The sequence below is a fragment of the Moschus berezovskii genome, chromosome 12 (assembly GCF_049115385.1).
Source record: "Moschus berezovskii isolate FMDL1 chromosome 12, NW_MosBer_1.0, whole genome shotgun sequence".
Taxonomy (NCBI): Eukaryota; Metazoa; Chordata; class Mammalia; order Artiodactyla; family Moschidae; genus Moschus; species Moschus berezovskii.
This window is the reverse complement of record NC_142471.1, coordinates 31,602,083-31,628,717: the sequence shown is the minus strand read 5'-3', so window position 1 is coordinate 31,628,717 and position 26,635 is coordinate 31,602,083. Positions and strand designations below refer to the sequence as shown.

Genomic DNA, 26,635 nt, shown 5'->3' with positions numbered 1-26,635 from the left:
AGTCAGTGTAATGTGGGTTACAGAACCTCATATACGGCTTTCCAGGTGGCGCTAGTGGTAAAGAACCCACCTGCTAATTCAGGAAACTTAAGAGATGCAGGTTCAATCCCGGTCGGGAAGAGCCCCTGAAAGAGGGCATGGCAACCCACTTCAGTATTCTTGCCTGGAGAATCCCAAGGACAGAGGAGCCTGGCAGGCTCCAGTCCATAGGGATGCAAAGAGTCGGACACGACTGAGGCAACTTAGCATGTACCTGACACGGTAAGTGCTTTAGAAATGTCAGCTATGATTATGGATACTGTTGTTGAAATGTTGACCTCTTTTGGCTTACTTTTCCTACTTCTGGACCTTTTACAATGAGGTTAAAAGCACACATCTCAACCTGTGATGTGAGGACAGACTCCTGTGACAGTGACTGACACACATTAGACCCTTAATAAACGTCAGCACTGTTGCTGCCATCAGTGATTTTCCTTTCCTGCACATTTTGTGTTCATGACTTCTGCTCATTTTCCCACTAGGGCTTATGTTTTAACAGAATCAAAACCTTTACTTTTATATGTTTAAATACTACAGATAACAAAACTTCACCTGGTATATTTGTTGCAAATCTTTCCTATTATGTTTGCTTTTAAATATTTTTTTTTTTTTTAGAGTTACAGGAATGAGAGCTGTTCACGTTCCAGAAACTACAGCTCACAGAAAACCAACAAAGGCACGAGATACAGACCATTTATTTATGAATGTGTAAAACTCAAGAAAGTCCACATTATTCCTGCAACATGTTGAAAGTGCTTCAAAATTCACACAATACTAATTTTCCTTTGGTTCTGGTTAAATTATATATACCAGTTTATAACAAATGGTAAAATCTGTAACTCTGTTCAAAGTTTTAAAAGATTACTTAAGAATAGTTTCTTGAAAATATTAATATTTTCCCACATAGAAGTTTTACATTATTATACAGTGAAGTTTGTCTATTTTTTGTGTGTGATTTCTTTCATTCGCTTAATGCTTAGGACGTCCATGGGCATCTAAAGACCAGATAAATAATTAGATATCCTTTCTTTTACTTTCTAAATGTTCTTTTTGTTGTTAATCTCTAAGTCTTTAATCTACCTGGAGTTTCTTTTGTTGTTACCTAAATATCTAACACGCTTCTGTACGTGCTCACATTTCTGAATATGCTCTTTCCTCAGCCTGGAATGTTTTCACTTTAACTTCTCATGCCACAAGCTCTCAATATCTACTGTAGAAACATACTGTCCAACAATTGATGTCTCCTCAGTGAACGTAATTAACCACCCAGCAAGAGCTGTGTCTTCATTTCTCTTGTTTGTGTTTAGCTGAATGTAGACTAGGGTGTCCCAATAGACAAGGTTGGATGAAGAGGTAAGAAACGAATCTTTTCTCATCCTTCTTCATTATCCAGTCCAGAATCAGATAAATGCGTTTACACAAACACACAAGTACGTGCTTTTGCCAGCCTGTTTCACCACTACCTGGTACAACGTTCTGCAACCTACTGCTGAATCACCTGTTTTCCCTGGGTCTCTCCTGAGTCAGCACAGGAGCCTGGGTTTTGTATCCTCCTCCCCATGCAGAGTTTTGGCTCTGCAGGCCTAAGTAAAAGACAGTTCGTCACTGCCCATCCATTGCCCCACCAAGCACAGTCCTACACAACTCAAAGTATACACAACAGATTATCACTGCTCCATAAGTATTTGTACCGAAGGAAACAATGAAAGGATAAACAGAAACTAATAAGATGGGTGACTTGCAGGAAAGGCTCAGGAATGGGACTGAGGAAGGAGTAACACTTCTTTGAGTATACTCTTTAATACAGTTTCAACTTTGAAAATCATGTTGTTCTATATTCTTAACATTTGAAAACAGCTGTATTCAGGGTAAAGTCATGAAGAACTATATACAAATACTGACCTCTCATTAGAAGGTTTGTTTTATACAGTGATATGATTAGCAATCCTAAAATGATTTAATGTGTATTCTAGGACTAAGCATATTAATAAATATATTGTAGGTAATGGAAGTCAGGATTCTCACTACCAGAGAAGAGAGTTGCAAATACAATAACATGGAAAAATAGACTAAAACTCTGCAGAGGTGTTGATCTGGAACGCAAAGCTCAGTGAACTCATAACAGGGATGTGTGTGTGTATACACACACACACACACACACACACACACAAACATATATCTCTTCTCTCCTGGCTCTTCCCCCTTGAGAGGCCCTAGAAGCAATCACACCTCAGAAGCAGTATGGACACTTAAGTGCTTGGTCTTTACATTGTTTTTCACCATAAAGAATTAAAGACTTTTAAAATAGAAATGTGTGATTCCAGGGCTAGGTCAGAGGGAGAATAAGATGAATCTGGCACATCATGTTTGTTGTACCAGAAAGTCAGGAAGGATCAGACATGTCAGAAGGACACAGGCGCCAGTCTGAAGCAGTTCGCACAAAATAAACCTGGGGCAATCTGAATATCAAAATAAATAATGGCAGCTACAGGTTATAATCCATAGAATAAAATAAAAATTGATTAAGTAGTCCATAATTATATAAATTAAAGAATAATGAGATAAATGAAGTGATTATTTAACTAAAAAATTAATAAAGGAAGCTCTGGGCTTCCCCAGTGGCTCAGCTGGTAAAGAATATGCTTGCAATGCAGGAGACCTGGGTTTGATCCCTGGGTTGGGAAGAAGGGAACAGCTACCCACTCCAGTATTCTGGCCAGTATTTGTTGTTTTAACAACAAAACAAAACAAAGGAAGGGCCACAAAGAGTCAGACACGACTTTCATTATCACTTTCACTAACTCTCCTTACAGCAAATATCAACAAGTAAGTAGATGATAAATTGGGACTTTAAAAAATCATTATCTGGTAACTACCAAAGTAACACTGTTTTAGATAAGAATCATAAACAAACACTAAAAGTAGTAGGTGAAAATTGGATGATAAACAGGATATTAACATAATTCCAAAGTATCTTTCTAGGATATTACTGATTACAAAGGGGAAAATGTTATTGTATAGTGAAGAAATCCGAAAGGTACAATCTTACGCCAGTAATGATCAAAGCAATGATCGTGTGATCCTGCTGGGAGGTGCTTGGGAGGACCCAGCATCACTCCTGTGACTTCCTGCCAAAACATCGAGAACGCCAATCTACTCATGAGGAAACATCAAACAAGCCCAAAGTGAGGGACAATGTGCAAAAAAATGGTCTGTATACTTCAAAAATGTCAAGGTAACAACAAAACAAAACAAAAAATGACTAAGGTGTTATTCCAAATAACTCAAGAGATATAATAACTCAACATGCGATCCTGGACTGGGAAAAAAAAAATTTTTTTCCCCCTGGAAAAGACATAAGTGAAAACTGGCAACATTTGAAATTTGAACAAGATAGGCAGATTAGATAACAGATAATGCAGAATCAACATTAATTTCTTGGTTTTGATAATTTATGGGTTTGTATGAGAGCATCTTTTCTTTTTTTTAAAGAAAACCACATTGAAATCGTTAAGGGTAAAGGTGCAACAGATCTGTAATTTACTCTCAAATCATTCTGGAAAAGAAATACAGAAAGACAGAGTGGGATGGGAGGGAGCAAAAGGAAGACTGAGAATAATAAGGCAAAAAGCAAATGTGACAAAATGTCAGTATCTGGGGAACTGGGGTGGAATAGATGGGAACTTTCCTCTAAGTCTGAGAGTACTTCAAAATTGAAGGGAAAGCAGTAAGTTGGAAAGGCACTGCTGGGGGGCTCTGGCAGCAGGGACAGGGCACAGCCTCGCAGGGACACTCTACTGCCTCACCCTGGGAGACTTGGAAGCAGGAATCACAGAAGTTTTGAGGGAAGGGGGCTTCTCTGGAGTTTTGAGATGTCTGTGGATGGAGAGTGGTATGTGTATGTGTGTGGACACAGGGAAGGGGAGGACTTCAAAATTTTCTAACTGAGGGAGAGAGGGAAATCTTAGAAAGCAGGAGAGAAGAAAAATACAGTATCAGCTTCAACCCATGACAAGTCACTCCTTCCGCTATCCAATTCTGACTGAAGTTTTGGGCAGAGTTACAATACCTATGAGTTGGTTTATGAGCAGACTGGGAGTAGATGCCCTTACGTCACTTGGGCCAATCTGCAGATGACCTCTGGGGAAGCCCTGCTCTGACACATCCCAGACAAGCTGTCCGAGGAAGACACACACAATAACATTATTCCAAGGACACCATTTGGTCCTGGGATGACCATTCCATCTCTTGAGAACAGTGTTCAGAGCTTTAGATTCACAGTTCTTTATATTCACTCCTCATTTTGTGCCCATGTCTATAATCCTGTGTGCCAGTGGGCAGCTGGGCAGTGAATAGCTTTCCTTCTACTGGTGTCTTGTTTTAGCTTCCTGAACCAGTAGCTGCTGCTGGCTGCTGCTATGTCACTTCAGTCGCGTCCAACTCTGTGCGACCCCATAGACGGCAGCCCACCAGGCTCCCCCATCCCTGGGATTCTCCAGGCAAGGACACTGGAGTGGGTTGCCATTTCTTTCTCCAATGCATGAAAGTGAAAAGTGAAAGTGAAATCGCTGAGTCATGTCCGGCTCTTAGCGATCCCATGGACTGCAGCCTACCAGGTTCCTCCATCCATGGGATTTTCCAGGCAAGAGTACTGGAGTGGGGGAACCAGTAGTTATTACAGACCAAATAAAGATTTCCTGACTTACAACCTTCTTTAAATTACTGAAAATATCTGCCTGGACCAAAAGACCCTCAGGCTCATGTATAAGTAGAAATAAAATAAATTTAACCCTTTAAAGGTTCCTTTAAAAAAACAGCAGATTTTAGAAAACCTGTAACTCCGGTTATCTGTTTTGCCCTGAGTTCTGAATTATAAGGTTGATAAGGATTATGTGAGGCCATGGGGTTTATCTCCTCCTTCTGCAAAGGACTGGATCTAATCAACATAGAACGATATTTATCTGCTATTATTTTAAGTAACTCCAAACGAGGAGAGGCTATCAATTTTGGCAGCGGCCTACTCTATCTTTAAAACGTGTGCAGCCAAGGAATTATTTTTTGGTTTTAAATTGATTTTCTGTTTGCTTTATACTAGCCCCCATATTCTTTGAGCGCTATAAAATCCTTCCCCTGATCTCCTCTTCTCTGAAGAAACAGCACCAATCCCCCTTCAGCTTTATTCAAATCATTCACCATATTTCTTAACCCACTCCAGTGCAGGGTGATGCCAAGGGGACATGAAAGGGAAAATCTAAAATGACACCTTTTAGCACTGCATTGCCTGGCTGCACCCGAATGGATGGCATTCATCATGATGGCTTTGAGCCATCCAGATAGATTCCACTGTGTTCCCTAGCTGTTTTAAAAAACAGAGTAGACTCTAATACAGTTTTCACTAAAATAGTTAACATAAAGATTTGGCATTTGTTCCTGGGTTGTCATTTTATGCAGAAGGCCTCAGTACCAGATCATGCTGAACAAATAAGTGGCTACTATATTTAGAGACCTGCATTTTTACCTCGTAAGTACCAGTCCCTTTTAAACTTTAGGTAGAAAATCATCATGGGCAATGACCATATCACTTTGGAGATTCCATTCAAACGAGCAAAAATACATCTAATGCAGATTACTGAGTGCTCTGCCCTACTGAATAAAAAGAAGGTATCCAAGGAGCTTACAGCAAGCTGGAAGCATGACGCTTGTATCAAATAATTACTACAAAAGAATGAATTGAATCTAAGTGCTACACTGTGGAGATATAGAGCCAAGAAAAAAACAGAATGTAATTCTGAGAGATGGGATCAAAAAGAAGAGGCTGGAGGCTCAAAAGGGAGTGGATATATGTATACTTACAGCTGATTTACGGGGTTGTGCAGCAGAAACTAACACAGCATTGTAAAGCAACTATCCTCCAATTAAGAAAAAAATAAAAAGGAGGTTCTTGAACCAGTTCTTAACAATGGGTAGGATTTTGAATAGACTGAGGCTAGAAAATGAGGAAGTGGTCATTTAAGGAAGGCATGGCACAGACAATGGGAATATGGGAACCTGTTCAGAGTATTTGAGGAAATGGAGGTTAATATACAACATAATACATGAAAAAGCCCCAAAGAGAGGCTGGAACTAGCTGTTGGAAGATCACGAATACTGAACTAAGTAGTCTGCCTTACTCTGTAAGCATGCAAATACTATCCAAAATTTAAGGCTCAAATGGCTGTGAGGCATACCAAAAATTATTAGAACAACTTGTGAACAGTGGCCACAAAAAAACTCCAAAATAGAACAATTGGATTTGCCTATAGAACACATTACAACTTGGGCTGTAAAATAAAATGGTGAACTTCTGGTAAGATGACCTTTCATGGGATAGCTAGATCAAGAAAGAAGAGTAAGACTAAGGTAATGAATTAATGACTAGAAATATCATCTGAAAATATAAAAATAATCAATTAAAATACTTCAAAGAAGAATACTATCTTTCAATGTCAAGAAACTATACAAATCAGTCCAACACTGCTATATAGTTATATTTTACACCCAAACTTTCATATTTCAACATCTAATAATAAAGATTTAGACTCAACATGTCACTTCATGGTTTTCCTTGAGTATATTTACATTTTGGTTTTGCATCTGATGTACCTTATGAAGATTACATGATTTGCTGTGTTTTCCTTCTTTCAGTTTAAACTCTGGTAATGAAGAAGGACACAGTTCCTAGTGACAGATTTTCACATGGTCAGAAGTGATTACTATCATGAGATACCCGGTCTTCCTGTTATCTGGATATTTTGAATCAAATCTCCAAATGCAGCCTTAATACTGTATTTACACATCCAATCTAATATAAACAAAGGAGGAAAGAATGACCAATTTTCTTTAAACATTATTTTATGCATACTTTAAAGCAGTATTCTGATTTTCATGGAGGAGACTCAGCAGATACAAATGTGTATAAAAAGTATTACTTGGGCAACCTCTAAATACAAACATTTCCATAGTAATTTCCATAATAGACAAGGGAAATTAACAAAACAAGATATTTATTTCTACTAGAGAGGCTCCAAGGATAGGCTACCTAAAGAATTGTTTTCCTAAATAGAAAAACCCTCGTTTCTGCTCTGTACTGCACAAGATTATAGGCAGAATTTCAGAAAGCTGAAAATCCTTTTAAATAACACTTCCTCTGGCTTTAATCACAAATAATTGCCTCTTTTGGTGCTAATGAGCATGAGCCTCACAGAATGGAATGTAATTCTGCCGGTTCATTCAGGGTAATGGCTTTGTGAGCTGGTGACACTGCGAGAGATGGGGTCTCAATTTCCTAGAGTACAATAGTGAGCAGCAATACATTTTTCACTTGAGGAAGATTTTCTAACCTATGTAAATATAAGCAGAAAACCCATTATCTATTGATAAAAACAACAAAGTAGGTTAAATAATAGCGATCAGCTCCCTGGATAATGAAAGTAAATAAAGTACTTCACTTACTGAAATCAATGAGAAACCGTCCAAATCCTTGCCTTTGGTGCTGGGGCATGATCATTATGCAGGAGACATTATACTTCTGCTGGCAAAGTTTTTCCTGAGGGAAGGAGAAACAGATCAAGCATGTCAGAGTGCTGCTAAAGTGGGCAATTCCCTGCACCTGCCACTGTCCGTAAACCACGATTCACTAAGGTGAGCCGGCGTGTTAGGTCAGGATCAAGCAGAATAATTCAACCATCTTAATCAATCAAACTATCAGCTAACAACAAACTATGCACTCCAGGCATGCCTCTCAATTACATCTTTATTCCTAAAAGTCAGCACCATGAAATATGAATAAAGAATCCAAGGAAATGTGAGTCAAATGAAACAGCACAGTATGGAAGAAAGGTTTTCTATGCTCAAACAACCTGGGAGATGGGCAAGGAGAGTGGGGGAAGATCCAGAGAGTCACCCAGCGGGATCAGTTAAGAATACCTTGTTAAAGGCCACAGTGAAACTAAAACAGTGTGTGGGTAGACTTGCACAATACATTTTTCTTATGAATAAACAGTCAAAGTAAAACGCTGGAGAAATAATCTATATTTCAAAGAAGGACAACAAAACAAAAAAGACAACAGCAACGAGAAATCCCCAAACCTCCAAACCAAAGTGAGGCCAACATATTACCAACAGTCTGAAACCAGGAGGAAGACTGGAGAGAATATAGTGGAAATGGTTCTTGTAGTTCAGGGAAAATTTGCAATTTTCATGGGCTATGGCATCAGAGCAACAACATTTTCTTCACAGTACATAGAAGCCGCCAAAACCTACACAGAGAAGACCTGGAAAAGGCTTTTGAGGTTGTGAATGCTCTGGCCAACTATAAACCACAAGTTAGATTAACCACAAATGGTACTAACCACATCAAAGAATTACTTTGGAACACCCAGATCTTTAATGAACCTATTTGAAAGATCACAGGAAATGGTAGAGAAAAAAACATTACAGGGCAGAATTAAAGATTTCTTTGTCAAAAAAATGTGCTCCCGACTTTTGCACATTTGGAGCTGTCTGTGGAGTCTTCAAGAAATGAGGAGTAAGAAATAATGTATGTCAATTTTCCTAAGAAACTGGATGGTCCCATCGCTGGATGTGTACATCCATGGCAAAGGTTCAAATAATTGGTCTGTTTTGCAAAGTCAGACAAATGGGTCACTGTATCTAAAATGAGGTGTACTGTGAGTTAAAGGATTCATCCTTGACACAAGTCTTTTCTTTATTCCAAACTATTTTTACCTGTATGATATTACTGGAAATCTAACCCAAAAGTGGTCCTTTCCCCCATCCTTGCCCCCTGCCTTTGAACATATGTTACCACAGCTAAACTCGAAACAACTGCTTCCTCTTTCCTTCCTGTTTTGAGTCATCTATTACATGCTTAGAAAGATATATGCATGTAATTATTTACACTAAATTTTTCTAGGTCACCTTGGCCATTCTTTGGCTATAACATCTAGAATTTGGTTTAATCTCAAAGGGCCACAGTCCTTCAAAAGTCCTGGAGATGTTATAATATGGCTTAATTTGCATCTAGTCTTTTAACATGGCTGTTTTTAAGATTCTGTTTTACCGCACTTGCAAAGGATATTTTAATATTCCGAGTATGGTAAGAAATGACAGCAGTTGCTGCCATACTATAAAAGAAACAGTGACAAAATTAAAGAAGTTTAGCTTGTTCTAAGTAAAATGTTTGGAGAACAAAATGGCAACCCACTCTAGTACTGTTGCCTGGAAAATTCCACGGACAGCAGAGCCTGGCACCCTATAGTTCATGGGGTTGAAAAGAGTCAGACACGACTGACCATGCACGCAAATAAAAACGTTGGGTGCCCTGTGACAAAGAGAAGACTCAAACCCCAAGAGTTACTGTGAACCAAAGACCTAGAGGCCAACTTAACATCAGGCAGAACAATGTCAATGGGCATCACTATTGTTTTAAAAAGGAGACAGATTTAAAGAAACACCATTTGCAAACAGAAAGAACAGTCATGACCATTATTCTTTTTAATTCTTTGGAGAAAAAATTAAAAATTCTTTTAAATTCTTTGGACACACCTATACAGAAGGTAAAATGTTCTATAAATTGTTATCAATTTCCTAGCTATTGCTTTCCCTTGTATTAATTCTTAATCATCTGTAACCTATAAAAGTTAACAGTCTTCTTTTTTCATTTTAGAGCTTTACCAAAAACATGGATTAAAATGGTGAGGCTGTTTCTCAGGAGTGCTGTCACTTATTCCCATTTTTGTTTATGGTCTCTGGGTTGTTTCTTAAATTTAGAAAAACTTCTGTATGCAAAGTTTTGACCTTCCATGAAAATGACAATTCCCTTAGGCATTCCATTATGCAACAGTAGATTAATTGAAATTCACTTATACCTAATATGTAAAAATATATCATAAAATAAATAAGCTATAGGATTTGGAGCATTTATATTCTGCCCTAGAAATCTTATAATTACCATTCTGGCATATTAAACTATTTCCTAAGTACTTAAGAAAATGTAAGGCTAGCCTGGTAAATATCTCCAAACTCAGATTCCTTTTATTGCATACAAGTTAATGTATCTCAGAAGCCTTTGAACAGAAGAATGTGAGATAATTGCTCTGAACCATGTGAAAAAGACAAACTATAGCCACTCAATATGTCAAGGGCTCCCCTATATTAACAGCTGGAGATACTTAGGCTTTCTAAAGGTGAGGCTACTTTAGATCTTAAAACAATAGCACATAGAGTAAGAGACAGAAGAGTAAAACCAGCCATTATATCAACTTAACTGTCCAAATGCCAATGTTCCAACTCAATAAGATACTGATGACCACAGAGGGAATGCAACAAGGAGAAGAGAATTATCTTTTAAATGCTACATTATACTGAAACCTTCATGTTGATACCACTTAGGGAGAAAGGGGAACTAAGCTTAACATTTAGAAAATGAAAGATGCTAGGTGGTCTGCAAGGTAGCAATTATAACATTACATGAATGCTGACAGACAACACAGCAAACAGTGCTGAGGTCTTTTACACACTTCCTAGGCACAATGCTTATGGGTTTTGTGTGTGTTTTTCTTAATGAGCTCTGAATAAGAATCTGAGCTTTTCAGAAACATGTCATTTATTCAAATTAGAGTCATAAAAAGGCCCTGTTTGAAGAATTGGACTCTACCAAAAACATTCTGAAAAAGAAAATGAAGGTCATACTGGCTCTTGTTTTACCTTAGAGAAGTATCCAACCAGATGACAGCCCTTTTCATCATTTTTTGTAAGGACATAAAAAAGGAATGGCTCGACATCATAATACAATGTTTTGTGGTCCAGGAAGAGCTTGGCTAACAAGCAAAGGTTTTGGCAATAAATTTTGCTCATATTCCCATCAACCTAGCAAAGAGAAACAGACAACATTATTTAACATAAAAATACCACTCAATATAAAACTGTTTCTTTTATATGGTATTTTGGAAAGCATATAATTTTATTTTCAAATCCCAAACTAAACAATCAACACACTTCATTAACCAAGAAAGTTTACCAGAAAATAGCTGTCATTTGGCAAATCAGAAGTCCACCTTTTCTCTTAAATTAGGGTAAATTTACCTTAAATTTCTCTTTACACTTCCTGAAGAAAGGCTACACATTGCTAACAAAGCTATTTATTACTATTTATTACAACTAAAAAAATGATTAGGCATTGTAAACCTGAATTAAAGAAATGTAAACCAATCAAAATGCTGCTTGAGTAAGTTAAACTTTATGTTGTTTCCAAAGGGCTTCACATAAAAATAAAATAAATAAACTATGTTATTCTGATTCCTCAGAAACGTGGATTCACAGAAGAGGCTTCCATTTTGGTTTTATCCCAAGCATCATTTTAAATATAATTGGAAAAGATAAAATTTCTATGTTGGGAATACTTAGAGAGAATGAGATGAATTTTAACCTACAGTAAGTACCATGATTACAGTCTACTTCTCTTCAAAATAAAAGAATCAAGCTGTGATACTGATGGTTACAGACAGGAGGCGAGGCACAGATGCCAATTTCATTGATCAAATGTAGTTACTTGTTGAAAACAGAAAGCACAGCAGATTCAAGAAGAATTTCCCTAGCACTTTTCTTATGGGAAATGGATATTTGCTAACCAGAGCTCTTTGACAATGAACTTGATCGTTCTTGAGTCTCCTGTGGACCATACTGGTTCTCATAATGCACAGATTATTTTTAGACTTCATATAACCATTTCCCTTGGATGATACCTAGGTCCCACACATGGCAACATGATCAAATATGGGCAAGAGGCACAGAGGATACAACTCTCTCTTTAATTAAAGGAAATTTTTGGGAGTATGGTCCTTTTGGAAATGGTAGTATATTATAAAAAGGAAAGACAGAGACGTATGTATCCCTGAACCAGAAGAACACAGAGATGACAATGCTGAAAAGTCTTACCAGTTGTGAAAGGTCTAATATGACATGCTTTCAAGAGGGATATAGAAAAGATAGGAAAGTAGTAATCTGTGATTATTATTCATTTATTTTATAAGTTACTAAGGACACTGCAAAGACAAAAGTTTCCCACATGCTATACTCTTAGTATTAACTCAGATTCTAACATAGGGACCTTGGCACTTATCCAATCCAATTCCTTCAATTATTTTTATGAATAAAAAATTTACAGATCTGCTTCTGATTTTTCCCTTCTTATCTATGTATGGTCCCAAAGTACCTACCCTGAAATACAGCATTCTCATTAGCCTAACAAGATTGATTCTCTTACCCTGAGAAGACTTTTCCTGGATTTATGAGAGGTTCGCCCACTCTGGCAGAGTTATACTGATTTATTTAACAATTACTTAAAGCCAACAATGTGTTCTGTCCTTTGAGAAACAATGAGACACTGATTTTCATTTTATTTTGGTTAGAAGAAAGCTTCCAAGGCATCAAGGAAGGAGCCAACAGTTAAGTTGAACTTGTGACATCCATTAATTAAGCTTCAACTAAGAACAGCTCTGTTGTCTCAACTGGTTGGGGCTGGCCTGTTAGCATCCCAAGACGAACAACAGGACACCAACTGGCATTTGCCTTTCCCTTTAGCCCAGTGGTTCTCACTGTGGGTGATTTTTGCCCTTCAAGATACATTGGCTATGTCTGGATATTCTGCCTGGAGGGGGTTTGGTGCTACTGGCATTTAGTGAGTACAGGCCAGGGATGCTGCTAAACATCCTACAATGCCCTCTACACCAAAGAATCATCTAGCCCAAAATGTAAACAGTCTCCAGGGTGAGAAACCTTGTGCCTCCCATTTAGTAAGAACTAACACATCAAATCTTCCCAGCAACAAAACCCTTATCCCTTCAAGCTTGCCAAAAGAGCCTGATTTAACCAGGAAGAGGGGGTTCAAAAAAATTGTAAGACACAATACATGTGTTCTCTGGTGAGTCTTGGGAAAAAGCAATGGGCCCAAGACTGTCTGAGAAAGGGAGCCTGATCCATGAGAGAAACCTAGGCATGACCTTCTCCTACATTAAATTTAATGCAAGGCATTACAGACCAGAATTATAGAGAAATGTGGGGTAGAATAATAAATTTCTAATCTGAACAACTCCGAAAAAGAGAACCCTAAAGTAAAACTATTTCGGAGAAAGAGAAGATCATATCTGCTGTGCAGGGAAGGCTTGTTCTGAGCACTCAGGAACGAACACAATGCCTGAGATGAGTAACAGAAATGATAACAAGGCAGGGTGATGGAAGTGCTCAGCCAGAGGGAGAGAACTGAGAAGGCCTGTGAATAGGCAATAACAGGAAAGAAAGGCATGGCCTCTTCAAGGAACAAGTGACTCAGCTAAACTGGATCCCTGAAACTGACAACAGAACATGATCAAACAATGAAACAATATACCGGCAAAGATCTTCTGCTACTAAATCAATTCAGAAAGCACAAAATGTCTTCAAGAACACACAATAACAGACACATGGCCACAAGGGGTTCCTGTGAACAGCAGAGTTCTCCAGGGGTGGCCACCTACCCAGATTGAGAAGGGAGGGAGTCCCAACATCTCACCAAAAGGATTATCCACCCTGCCAAGAAGTGGATGGAAACACAGGTGGTTGTATATTGAGGAGATATGTACAGCTGCTCAATTTCCTGGAAGAGTGAGCACCTGCCAGACACTGGCTGGAGCTGCTGAACAAAGCTAATTTCTCCTCCCAAAGAGAGCAGAATTTACAAAGAGCTAAGGAGATCATAAATTCACTGGTGAATATATCTGGTGCAGACAGGGATTTGGGAGAAGACAAAAAAGTTAATGTGATGAAGTAGGAATTCACCATCAATCTCAAAGGTTGCTTAACATGGGTAGAAAAACACTTCAAGATATGGAGATATTTGAAAAAGCAGCCTGAATTCCAGTGCCAAAATTGAATAAACTTTGTACCTTCCATGAACAAATCAGCACATAGTCAACAATTAGAAGCACTAGGTTTCCAATGCTGGGATCTTTATTTACACATGCTTACCTCAAATACTGAAAGGTCTTTCCTTCGGTAAATTTCATTTGCTGGAGGATGAAACCATCCACATTTCTTTGAGTGTCTTAATAAAATATTTTTACTTTTCATATATTTAAGACAGAATTCACACAGGTAAAGCTTTGGTAATCTGTTGAAATTTTAAAACCAAAGAAAATAATCTGATTGTGGTTATTCCTTTCAGGAGGAAATAGTAAACATTGTTCAATTCTCTCTAAGTCATAAAAAGGTGGTATAATAGTATTTGAAAGAAGTAGTTTAAAAAAGGAAAAAGAAAGCCAGTAGTAGACAGGATGTACAAACTTTACATTATTTTTCAATCTAATAGTATTTGCTGTCTTTACTGTGCAAACAAATCACTTCTTTCCTTAGAAATGTCCTATAGAAAAAAGGTTTTCAGACTTGGAACTATGACTCTAAGAACAATGGCATCCTGTCATCCACGCATATTTTTAAAATTTCACACTTTATGTCATGATTTCAATATTACATATAATCAGTGGTGTAATGATAACAATCTTTTCCGAGAAAAGTGAACTCATTATTTTTAAGATGATCTGTGTACTTATAAGACAGGGAAGTCCTAGAATTTAGCTGTCTCCATTTGTTATGGATGAGGTAACTTTAAGGTTACTATCAGTTATACACAATCTAAAGCACTAAATGTAGTCAAGTCAAATGACCTTATCTGTTCCGACCAATTCCACTGACTCTGAGTAACATTAGACAAACAGCTTTCTCACTTCTGCTGACTTTTTCTCCACCTTAGAAATGACACCATTTTGTTAACCAGTGCCCTGTCATGCTTAGGTGGACACTGCTTGTATTTACAAAGAGAATGACTGGAAGCATTCTCAAGGGCTTTGGGATATAAACATGGGGAGAAGGGTTTTGGGGAGAACTAGACAGAAGGCAATGGCACCCCACTCCAGTACTCTAGCATGGAAAATCCCATGGATGGAGGAGCCTGGTAGGAGGCTGCAGTCCATGGGGTCGCTGAAGGTTGGACACGACTGAGCGACTTCACTTTCACTTTTCACTTTCATGCATTGGAGAAGGAAATGGCAACCCACTCCAGTGTTCTTGCCTGGAGAATCCCAGGGACAGACGAGCCTGGTGGGCTGCCGTCTGTGGGGTTGCACAGAATCGAACACGATTGAAGTGACTTAGCAGCAGCAGCAGACAGACTCATCATAGAAATCTCAAATCTTGGATTCATACACAAAATTTATTCAAAGCTCTCAGAACAACATGACTTATGATTACCCATACACATAAAAGCTCATTGGTGTTTGGTGTTTTTCAAAAACTGTTTAGAAACATGGAGCTGAGTGACGTGAACTGGGAAGAGAAACCAAAACCCCTGACTCTTAGTCTGCCACTTAACTTCCAGAAATCCTCCCCATTTTCTCCAGTTAGATGACTGGGCAGATGCCCATGAGAAACAGAAAAGGGTGATATCTATTCTAGAAGAAAAGTAAATTTGTGATTACCATACTTTGCAGGCTAAAGCATTTGAGAAGATACTAATGAAGTATGCCCTGACATACCTGAAGGAAAAAAAATCTGTTCACAAAACACCCATTTTTAGATACATTAGTTCAAGACAATTTCACAGCTAATCTTAGTTCAGGACAAAAGAAAATCCTAGCACCATTATTTTCTCTTCGTTTTTAACAAGTTAGTCACAGATGGCTCTAAAAGTCAAGACTTGGGGAAGAATCTCTCAAGGCTACCCACTCCCACCTATTTTCTTCCATATTTCCTCCTTTTGCTAGGCGTGCTAAGTGCTAAGCTGCTTTAGTTGTGTCTGACTCTGGCGATCCTGTGGACTGTAGCCCGCCAAGCTCCTCTGTCCATGGGATTCTCCAGACAAGAATATTGGAGAGGGTTGCCAATTCCTCTTCCAGGTCTTTTGCTCTAATTTATGTTTTTTAAAAAAAGAATACTTGACAATAAAATGCCAGAAATCACGAAATAAAACAGGTTTAATTAGGAAAATGAAAAAAGGCAACTGAGAAGAAACTACCAAATACTTTACAATGGCTAACTTTTTTTTCTTGATTTGGTTTCTTATATAAACAGTATTTCCCCAGTTAATCAAGAGAGAAAAAAATAGACTTAAAGTTAAAAGACAAAATTTACAACACTGTAACTAAGGAGTATAAGGTGTTTATACAGAACAATGAATACTATAAGAAGGTGCTGACAAAAGTAATAGTTTTGGAAACACCTGAAATTGACACTCAAAATTTATGTCTTAAAAGTCACCTAATTTCAGTTTTAGAAGGCTCCTTCCTACATATGAGACATTAAGGCTGTATACCTGCCAGGCTTATTCCATTACCTTGCATATTCCTGTGGGTAAGGCGAGGAGTACCAGGTTTGGATTTCATATTTCCCAAATTCTATTACAGAAGGGTACCGGCCACAGTCTTCTACTCCACTTTCACACTCTATTTTCTGTCAGAAAGAAAACAAAATAGAAGTCTCAGAAGAGGATTTCTTCACTTATATTCTGGTTCTTTCACCAGTGGCTATGAAAATCTACCAATACTAATTATAATTGTGAATTTTCATGTTGTTGAAAAAAACATTATAGGCCCTGGAGAAACAGTAGTTAACTTTGTATCATATTCATACATAAACAAATATTCTTAAGAAACAGTATTACCAACATAGGAAAAAATGAGTACCTGTTAAAACATACAAATGTCTACAGTCAACGATCTGCTACAATGTATTAAGACTGAGGAAATTCTAAGATGATGTGGCTATTACACACTGTCACACTGTTAACAGTTCCTGTTTCTCCACCAAGCAGTATTTACCCCAACTGTAATTAAAAGGTCAATTTGAAGTCTGCAGTTTGACACCCATCTCCTTTTACTCTCACGCAGGAGGTTAGAACTTTGCCTGCCTGATTAATCGGGACATTCCCAGGGTCTAGTCCAGTGCCTGACACAGCCAAGAAATGTTCTTGAATGGAAAAGCCAGGGTTACTGGGTTGGATAGAAAGGGCTTTAGGTTTAGCAGTAACTTTCAGGTAATTGCTTGCTGTTCATCATGTTTAAATATGAATGCCAGATACAATCTCCCAAAGTGGTAATATTTAAGGACTTTAAATCTCAGTGACTGGGGGCAAGCGGGCTACATTTTATCTTAGCCAAAGGGAAAAACACTTCAAAGAATGCAGAATGAGGAATGGAAATATCCAATGGCCCCTCAAGGAGAAATAAGCACAAGTATTTAGTCCAAGTGGTTTCTACTGCAACTAAAGCTCAAGAGCCTTCAGACAGACCCCTAACTCCCCACAATAGGTAGTTGGGTAGAGCAGGTAACCTATCCATAAATATCGTGCCCTGAGAATGTGGTCTTGTTCAGCTGCTAAATTGTGTCCGACTCTTTGTGAGCCGATGGACTGCAGCATGCAAGGGTTCCCTGTCTTTCACTATCTCCCAGAGTTTGCTCAAATTTATGTCCACTGAGTCAGTGATGCTATCTAACCATCTCATCTGAGGCCGCCCTCATCTACTTTTACCTTCAATTTTTCTCAGCATCAGTCTCTTCCAGTAAGTCGGCTACTAAATGTGGTCTACTAATAGAAAAACTCACAATCCATAATAAATTTGTTTCGGACAAGTCCAACAGCCCTTCGTTTCAATGTTTTGGTGAAAATAAGCTAAGTAGAGTTACCATCTTATGGAAATCACGTAAAAGAAATCACTGGACATTGAAAATAAAAGTAATTACAACTGATCATGCAACACAACATTGTCTTCACCAATGCCCAGGAGTTAAAATCAGGAGATGTTTTTCGTATTGTTGGCCAACTGAGCTGGAAGAAGCACTGGTCAATTTAAAAGTGATTCCTCCTTTCGGTGAACTATTTAAAAGGGGTATTTTGTTAATTTGCAAGAATCATCAGAAATCTATTCCTTTACCCCTCGAAGCATTTTCAAATTCTGCCTCAATAACTGCTACTCTGGCCTGTTTTGTGAGACCAGCTGAGCCATTACCAACTTGTGAGAGTGAAGACAACTCAAAGTCAGTACTTTTGAATATACAGTCAACAGAAATGATGGTAGCAGTTAAAGAACCACAAAGGATTTTGAAGGGGATTCTTTATAAAATCAAGGCAGTTAATTTCAGAGTAGTCAGATACAAAAGTCATATAATATCTTAGTTTCTGGGATGCAGTATTCTGGCCTTACCTCCCAAGACAGTTCCTGGGCCTGCTTGAAAACATCCAAATCCTCTTCAGTAACGGTATCCTTGTTTCCAATCACATTTATATCTGTACTTTCCTGTTTGATGCTTATTTTGATTTCCGTATCTGTCATTTAAAACCAGCAGAAAGTGTATTTACTGACTTGCATCATGAATAACCACCATATAATTACCAAAACGGTACCAAATTAACACAGTGGGCAAATAGGGAATTTTATTTTATTTTTTAAACTTCATAAGCTTTTACATTTAAGCACTATTCATAGATCCAGCAGTACCTTTTCCCTGCCGTACCCAAATTATTTGAATTATCATTGTCATCTTCTTATAGCTTCAGTAAACAAACGCAGGAAAGTACGACCAATACAAAGCAAAATCATAGTTTTCAACCAAGATTAGAAGGCATATCAATGTTTAGGTATAGAATTCCCATGATCATGTTTGAGACAATAAAATCTATCATTCTGTCCCAATGACACATATTTTGGCTTTTGTTTTGTATAAAGGATAGCAAATGTAACGGGCCAATTTGTTAACTGAAATCATGAAGTCAGTTTTCTCCCTGAGGTGAATACACACACAGACACACTCACATCCAAAAAGCACACTTCACAGAATCACAGATCAGGCTTTGTTGAGAAGGAAGCAGGATGAACTTTGTCATGAGAAAGCAATGGACAGAGGGACACGAGGGAGCCGACGTCCCCCCTGCTGGAAGCACGGACAGCACATGGCCACACAGCGCTGTGGCTGGAGAGGTGGCACGGGGAGGAGCGTGGCGGAAGCGTGACAGTGGCTATTCATGCGGGACTACAGAGCCATAAGCAACGCTATGACGGCATCTGGGGGGGTCCTAGTGTCACTACAAATGGAAGTAAACCATAAAAGTGGGAGAGTATTAGTTGAAAAAACAATGTTTTGGAGATTTAGTCAGCATTAGAAAAAGGTCAAAGTTTCACTGCTTCTGTATGAAAGTGAAGTTGAGAACAAGAGAAATAGCTAAGACCTATGTGACAAATAGGAACTGATTGATTCTTTTTTTTCCGGGGGTTGGGGAGAAAGGGACGGGACGCAGGTTTGGTTGGAGCTTTGACCTTTTGCTTACCATCATCCTGATCAGGTTTAATCCTTCCGTCTGTCAAGCTCCCCTTCCCTGGTGAGGGGGTCCCCATCTGAGGGGTCACTTTATATTTTAACCTGCCTAGCATCCTGTGCTTTTTAAGGAAAGTTGTTCGCTTGAAGTGAGCAATTGCTTTAAAAATACGTCCTCTAGCCATCCCCCAGCTAGAGGAGGAGGAGTGAGAAATAAACCTACTTCTAATATCTCTTTTTCCAAAGAAATGGGCTTTAGATTTTGCTGTGAGAGGGAATTCGGTTTTACGACGCATACGTTTAGGTGGTGCATAACTTGGGTGTCCCTTTTGGCGAGACTGTCCCTGAGTGGTATAGATATGAGAGAGTCCGTCAAAGAGTGCCTTCAGCTGGCTGTTATTAGTAAGACTGCTAAAGGAGGGCACGCTGGACTGGCTGGAAGAACTCTGGGGAGAGGTAGAAGAAACAGAAGTGCTGGACTTTTGTGAGCTGGGGCTCTGACCAGAGATGGGGGTTGGGGGTGGGAGTGAAGAAAGTGGAGGTTTTAGCTTTCGTGTGGTACCTGGAGCCAACACATGAGAAGTGCATGACTGTTTCTGAGAGACCTTTTTCCTTGGACGATAGTGCTTTGAAAAGTCTATTATTTCACCTCGTGATCTGCGACCATCAGGTGATGGTGTAAAAAACTTAGTAAGGCCATCAATGAGCCCTTTGGTTTTCTTGTTAACTTTAAGTGTAGAGGCAGAAATGTAGGTGGAGGTGGTGGTGATTTTGGTGGTGGCACCAGGCCGAGTGGGGTCTGTAACAGCCAATCTGCTGCTTGAGTCCTTCCCAGATGCAGCATGACCGGATGAAGGTGTGGTACAGACTTTAGTCTTTTGACCCCTACCAGGTGACCCCCTTCCTGTGAATGCATTCATGGATCCTTCATCACTGGTTACAGACCTAGGCAAAATATTAGAGAATAGTATCAGCATTTAATAATAGAATTATAAAGGTATCTAACACAAGTTTATAGCAACTAGATGCAGTCAACGGGTTTAAACTTAAAAAACTGAATTGCAACCCTAAAGCCCTGCTTGTTTGTGTGTGCCTTCACCGAGGTGTTTTTCTCTGTTGAAACAGCTTGCAGCCACTGTGCTGGCAAGTCATGATTCTCCCAGGTCCTGTCCAACAGGTACTGGAAGAATCATGTGGACCCAAGGGCATTATGAGTAAGAATATTTTTGAGGAGATTAAAAGATTACCCAATGGTTTCATTATAATTAAATAAAAAAATGTTACCCCTTGTGTCATTACACATAATTGTGATTTTTCTGAAATGCCCTTTAAAAAAAGTATTAAAGGAAATAAGTCATAAGTATTATCGCGAAGTGAAAGAAGAAACTTATGTAATCTCTAATTTGAAGCAATTTTAACTCAAATGGAAAATTTATAGAAACAGAATTTAGTTGTTATCTATAGTTTTTTTTTTTTTTTAAAGAAAACATTAAAAAAATACCCTCTTCCTCTTAGCATTTTATGCTTAGGATGATAAGATAACCAATAATACTCTCTAAGTAGAGAAGACAATTAATTGCAGCATAAAATATTGCTGAAAAAAGGACAACAATAGCAAAAAACTGAAGAAATGGTTAAAGAAAAGCTACAGCAGGTCAGACATGACATGGAAAGTCTGGTGGAGAAGCAGCACATTTACCATGGTCATTATCAGACACCTGGCATCAGAATCTTTGCACACTGGTTCTGACTGCTATTTCAGTTCATGTGATGCTGGTTCTGCTCATACATCTGTGTGCTCAACGGAGGCTGGAGGTCACTCTGCTAGCACAGCTGCCTACAGGAACGGCAGCTGCCTGCCTTCGCCTCAGGCTAGGGCTTGGAAAGCCATTCGCTTTGCAGCAGAATTTTATACAACAGAAACCTGTGCATGTGAATTATGGCAGTGCTGGGGGCCCGAGAATGGACCTTAAAAATTATCAGTTGAGCTGACGGCTAGTAGTGAAGAAATGGAAGCCTGAAAATGATATGATCTTAAATTATAAAAATATCTTAAGTAATTACAAAAAGAAAAGCATAGTTTAGTGGTTATCCTGTACATAGAGATTTGATGAACAATTTTCGCAGTTGCCCTAAAGGGGAGGCTGGCGTTGGTCAACGGAGCAAGCTACTAAGGCTCATCTGAAGCAGCTCAACTGCCAGGAGCTTCGCTCAACGCTACTGAGTCAGCCAAATCAGGTTAGAGTTGGAGATCTCGAGTGTCACAGTGAGAGTCACCAATAAACAACTCATCCAGGCTAAAATGTTTTGCATCAGAATGTTACATTTGGACTGTATCTGGAATCGATTGCCCAGAAAGGATAATACGCTTATAAAGCATGTAAAAAGGAAAACTCCCCAGACTGTCTTAAAAATTCCTAAGCTCAAAGGACAATTTTGGACAAACAAAAAGTTAGGATTGGTGCCAGATGTAATTTTCAGCTGTGTCCTTTGTTTAGAAAGTTTATATCCTAATTCGGTTTTTTAAATTGGGCCCGGAGGATACAGTCCCGTTTCAAGAACAATGCTTAACACTGGATGAACGCAAAAACACATAATTCCTACTTCAAGTGATGCTAATATGAAAGATTTTATTCATGAATATGTTTCATGTTTGCCTCTACAAATTAACACAAATTCCATATTAGAATGTCCACCAGTTAGAAGATTTTCATAAAGTTTCACAAAACACTCTAGAAAGGAGTATGCATTTTCTATTTCTCCTTTGGGAGATAAAAGTGCAGGAAGATACTGTTTTCCTGAGAGCAGGTAATAAAATGAATTGCTTCAGATAAAACTAAGGGAGAGGGGAGAGTAAGCAAGTAAGACACCTGGTGTTTGTTCACTGTGTGTAGAGTTCCTGTTCATTTCTACATCACATGACCTTTTCACTAAGCCCAAAGAGAAAGGCAATGGTCTTACTGACAGAGCTGCTTCAGATATGCAAGTCTACAGATTTCATTTCTAAACACCTTACCTAATGCTGATATTCAGTTCTATATTCTATATGGGTTAAAAAAACAAACACACTCATTACACCTCTTTTCTCTACTTCTCCAGTAATTCCAGCTAAATGTTCTATTTGGCTTTAATGGCAACCACATGGCAACAGGCTAGAGGAAATGGGGCTAAGCATTGGGTTGGCCAAAAAGTATATCGTTTGGATTTTCCCTAAGATGTTATGCAACAACCCAAATGAATATTTTGGCCAATCCAACAGAACTGCATGCTACTGCAAATATATTATTTTGTCTATATGTTTGTATACATGTGCACATAAAATTGTCCTGTCTAACTCTCTGGAGGCAAACATTAGGACAGTCATTTGCAGATTTCTCAGAAGCTTCTATTTTATAAAAGGGATCTTAAAAAGTTGTAATACTACATTAGCACCAGAAACAAGGAGTATTTTTCTAAAATGTTATCTGGGGTAACAAAAGAGAGTCATTATAGATGTGAACAAATCCCTCTCTTGTTTTAAAAATTCCTATAAAAATATTTATATAATTAAGCTCTTTTAATGCTCAGCCAGTAATAAAGTAGGCACAATGAGTGTTTCCAATTCTTACATTCTGCTTCTATCCTGCTGCTTGAAAAATGTCACTAAGCATCACAGATACTGGCAACAGAAGACCTCAAAATGCCAGTTGTAATTTTAAATGTTATTTTCAAAAAGATTTCCACAGCTTATGCAAAAGAAGAAATATTCCTCATCCCTCGAGTTCGCAAAAATGATGCTAAAAAGTTAATGGGATCTAAGGGGGTTACAATCAACTGTATTTTAAAAAACAACATAAAAGATTTTTTTTGATAAGATCTCAACCTACAACAATCGTTGCTTTAATTTATTTTTCGGTCGTCCAATGGGTTTTGCATATCGTCGTTTTATTTGTGCAGCTTTCTCATGAAGTAGTTTTCTTCCCTTTTTCTTTGGTCTGCAGACTTGGCAAATCCACATCCCTGAATTAATATATATATGAGAAAAATATTTTAATGTTTCATTTTAGGATAGAGATTAAATATAAACTGCAGCTGTAATAAGCTGCCCAAGGATGCCTGTATGCAGAACTTTACCCTAGAAGGTGGATCATTCCCTTTTGTCATGCTCCTCAGGAAGCTGTCACTAAAGGTCAGTTTTCCCAGGGTCAAGGTGATGAAAGCAGAGGGCTGACCCATCTGAGAATTCTTCCAATGAGGTTTTGCCCAACATGTCACCAAGCCTCCCTCCACCACGTAAACACATGTGAAAACCCAGTCTTGTCAGATATTATCTATTTTTGGATTTGAGGGAAACATTTTTAAGTTAATCGGAACACTTTTAAGCCAACTGGAATTTCTAGGAAAAAAAATATTTGTTTTATCATCTCTTTTGGGGAATTTTCTATACTAAATAAGTTATAATTCTAAAATATAGTTTTTAAAATGAGAACTTAAAACGTTTAAGTACTGTGGAGCTACAATAATTTGAAGTGTGGCATATGGAAGCAGGTCAACGGATAAGAACTAAAAGGCCAGAACAACGGACAGGTTTAGCATATCATAATGGTCATATTTCAAATCAGTGGGGAAAGGATGAAATGATTCAGAAAGGGGTGCTAGAACAAATATATGTTTATCTGGAAGGAAAATAATTACTTCCTATCTTTTATAAACACAAATTCTAGGCAGATGAATATTATGTGACAAAATTAAATGTTATAAGCACCAGGAAAAATACATGGCTATTTACATAATTTAAGCAAGACTGACACTTAAGACTGAAGCCATAAAGAAAAAGATTCATGGATTTGACTACACGAAAATATAAAGAGCTTCTGCAAATCAGTAAGAAAAAGGTGAAAACCCCTAATAGAAAAATGATTAACGGATAAAAACAGGTGCTTTACAAGATGATATACAAACAGCCAATAACCAAACACAAAAAAATGTTCAATTTCACTAAAGAAAATTATCAGACATATTTTTTCTATTATCTAACTGGTAAAAATTTTAAATAGTAACACTGTATTACATTGAATCTAAGCTATTTATGACTAGAAGATACATCTGATTTCAAAGATGTTAAAATGTTTTTTAAAAATGTGTGTCTTAGATTCAATGAAATATAGTAATGGTAAGTGTTGATCATCATATAGGGAAACGGGTATTCTCATACACTGCTGGCTGGCCTGAAAACTGACATGACCTTTCATGGACATAGTCTTCAATCCAGAAATTCCTCCCTGAGGAATTTGTCTTTAGGAAATAATTGTTGATGAAAAAATTGGAAATATTTGTAATATTCACTAGACAAAATCGGTTAATTAAAAAAAAAAAAAAAACATGGGGTTGCAAAATCAGTTATGTTCAGGAACCACCCAGGTATAATATATGTGACTGAAGCAAGCTGGAATGTAAAGCAACAGGTAGCAGTGAGACTGAGGCAGAATGGAGCACTGGCAAACTCAAATTCAAAAATCTTTCACTAGAGTACCAGATCTTCTGTAACACAGTTAAGAGGAGTCTCAATAAAACATTTCTGTGGCCCACAGTCATCATGCTATATTATAAACTCGGCTCTATATACTACGGAGTTTGACACACTCATCAAAAACTATCTTTGGGAGAATATTTAATGATGTGGGAATATGAGAATCTGTTGTTAAGAGGGAAAAACCATAAACATGTACAGAATTTTCCATTTCTTTTCAAAAGGGTGGCTGGGGCAGGGAAGGAATTTCTAATTGATTATTCTTTCCATTCCTTTTTGTCAACTGGTATTTTCTAAGTTTTTCACAATGAAAATGATAAACTTTGTAATAAGAAGGCAAAGCTATTTATAATGTTCAATATATTATCAAATGAGAAAAAGAAGGCTGAACTTGGCTGACTACCCAATAAACAGAGAAGAAAATCCATATTCTATATAGATATACCCATGTAAGATAGTTCAGATCTTCATGTTCAAGATTATCAATCAACGGCCAAGAAAATGGTGATGATGGCTCCCGTCATAGGACTTTTTTGGGGTCATCATTATCACCGTCATAGAAAACAGGTAATGTTTTATCTCTGAACACTATACTGAACAACATAGAGAATACTCTAAACTTTTCACCTACCTAGCCTAAATTTATTCTAATGGGTAGTGGTTTTAGGAGAGGAATGATCTTTTTAGTCCTGTGTCTGAATTACAGTATTTATTATATACATTACCCCCAAATTATAAGCTTTTACACTTCTCTGCTCACAACCTGTACGAAACCCACAAGCATAAGGAAGGTGGGAGGGAGGAAAAATGCTTAAAGAACCGATATACTCCTGAGCTGTCAGACATTAGGACTAGGCTAATGTGTACCTAATAAAGCACATTTTTTAATAGGTTTAAAGGTTCACCTTTTGGCATTCTGGAAAGTGGGGGATCACAGCACTCCATATGGAATCCTCTATCACAGGAGTCACAGAAAAGCATATTATCCTGTAATGTAGCATATTAGAGACTAATTGAGACTGAAATCAACTGTAAAAGGCCACAAATTCTTTTGTTATCTAATTAACAATAATAAAATATGGTAAAGCGGCACCACGATCCCTGCTGAAATTTGGTATCACATGTACCTAAACATTTAAAAAGAAAATAGCAGCAATCTACAAAAATGAAAAACCTTAACACTGAAAACGAACAATTTACCTGGAGGTGGATACTGAGAGCCATACTTACTGCATTTTTGCCTTGGATTCTACATGCACTGCACGTCTTGCATTCGATGCACTGCCACCTTAAGGCCTTTACATTTGTTGTTAATTCAGGACAAAATTTCAAACAGGATGGGTGTCCTACAAGAATAAAAAAAACAAACTGCTTTATGGGAATGATGCCTTCAATTTTTTAAACTCCCTAATATTTAATAGATAGTGACGATATCAGCCGAAGAATCTTAGGAACTTGAAAATACGAAAAAAATCAAAGATTCCAAATTATCTTTTCCCTTCTGCCCTTCTCCCTAGCACCGATATGTGACAGAGTAACTGTACAAATGTTTTCCCTAACAGAAACCTGGAAAATGTATACCAATTCTAATCACAAGTCTTGGAGAACTTGAAGATAATGTATGTTCAGACCGTGTTCTCGTACCTGTGCCTTCTGTTAAATCTCTTGCCCTTGCCCTCTTCATCAACCACCATCTACCCCAAAGCTTTC

The 26,635-nt window shown here is 38.0% G+C and overlaps 1 protein-coding gene across 5 annotated transcripts in view; it reads right to left on the bottom strand.

The window, feature by feature from the left end:
- KAT6B (lysine acetyltransferase 6B) overlaps positions 1-26,635 on the bottom strand; it is a 193,560-nt gene that overhangs the window by 29,510 nt on the left and 137,415 nt on the right. For 2 of the 5 annotated variants that reach the window (XM_055425384.2, XM_055425383.2), the window contains exons 5-13: positions 26,156-26,271; positions 25,831-25,912; positions 23,283-23,415; positions 19,430-20,361; positions 18,309-18,430; positions 16,442-16,557; positions 14,083-14,224; positions 10,786-10,947; positions 7,531-7,624 (exon numbers count right to left, since the gene is read on the bottom strand). In XM_055425384.2, the coding sequence (XP_055281359.1) occupies positions 7,531-7,624; positions 10,786-10,947; positions 14,083-14,224; positions 16,442-16,557; positions 18,309-18,430; positions 19,430-20,361; positions 23,283-23,415; positions 25,831-25,912; positions 26,156-26,271 (1,899 nt within the window). The remainder of the gene's footprint in view (positions 1-7,530; positions 7,625-10,785; positions 10,948-14,082; positions 14,225-16,441; positions 16,558-18,308; positions 18,431-19,429; positions 20,362-23,282; positions 23,416-25,830; positions 25,913-26,155; positions 26,272-26,635) is intronic. The other 3 variants (XM_055425388.2, XM_055425389.2, XM_088842031.1) reach the window with 3 other exon arrangements.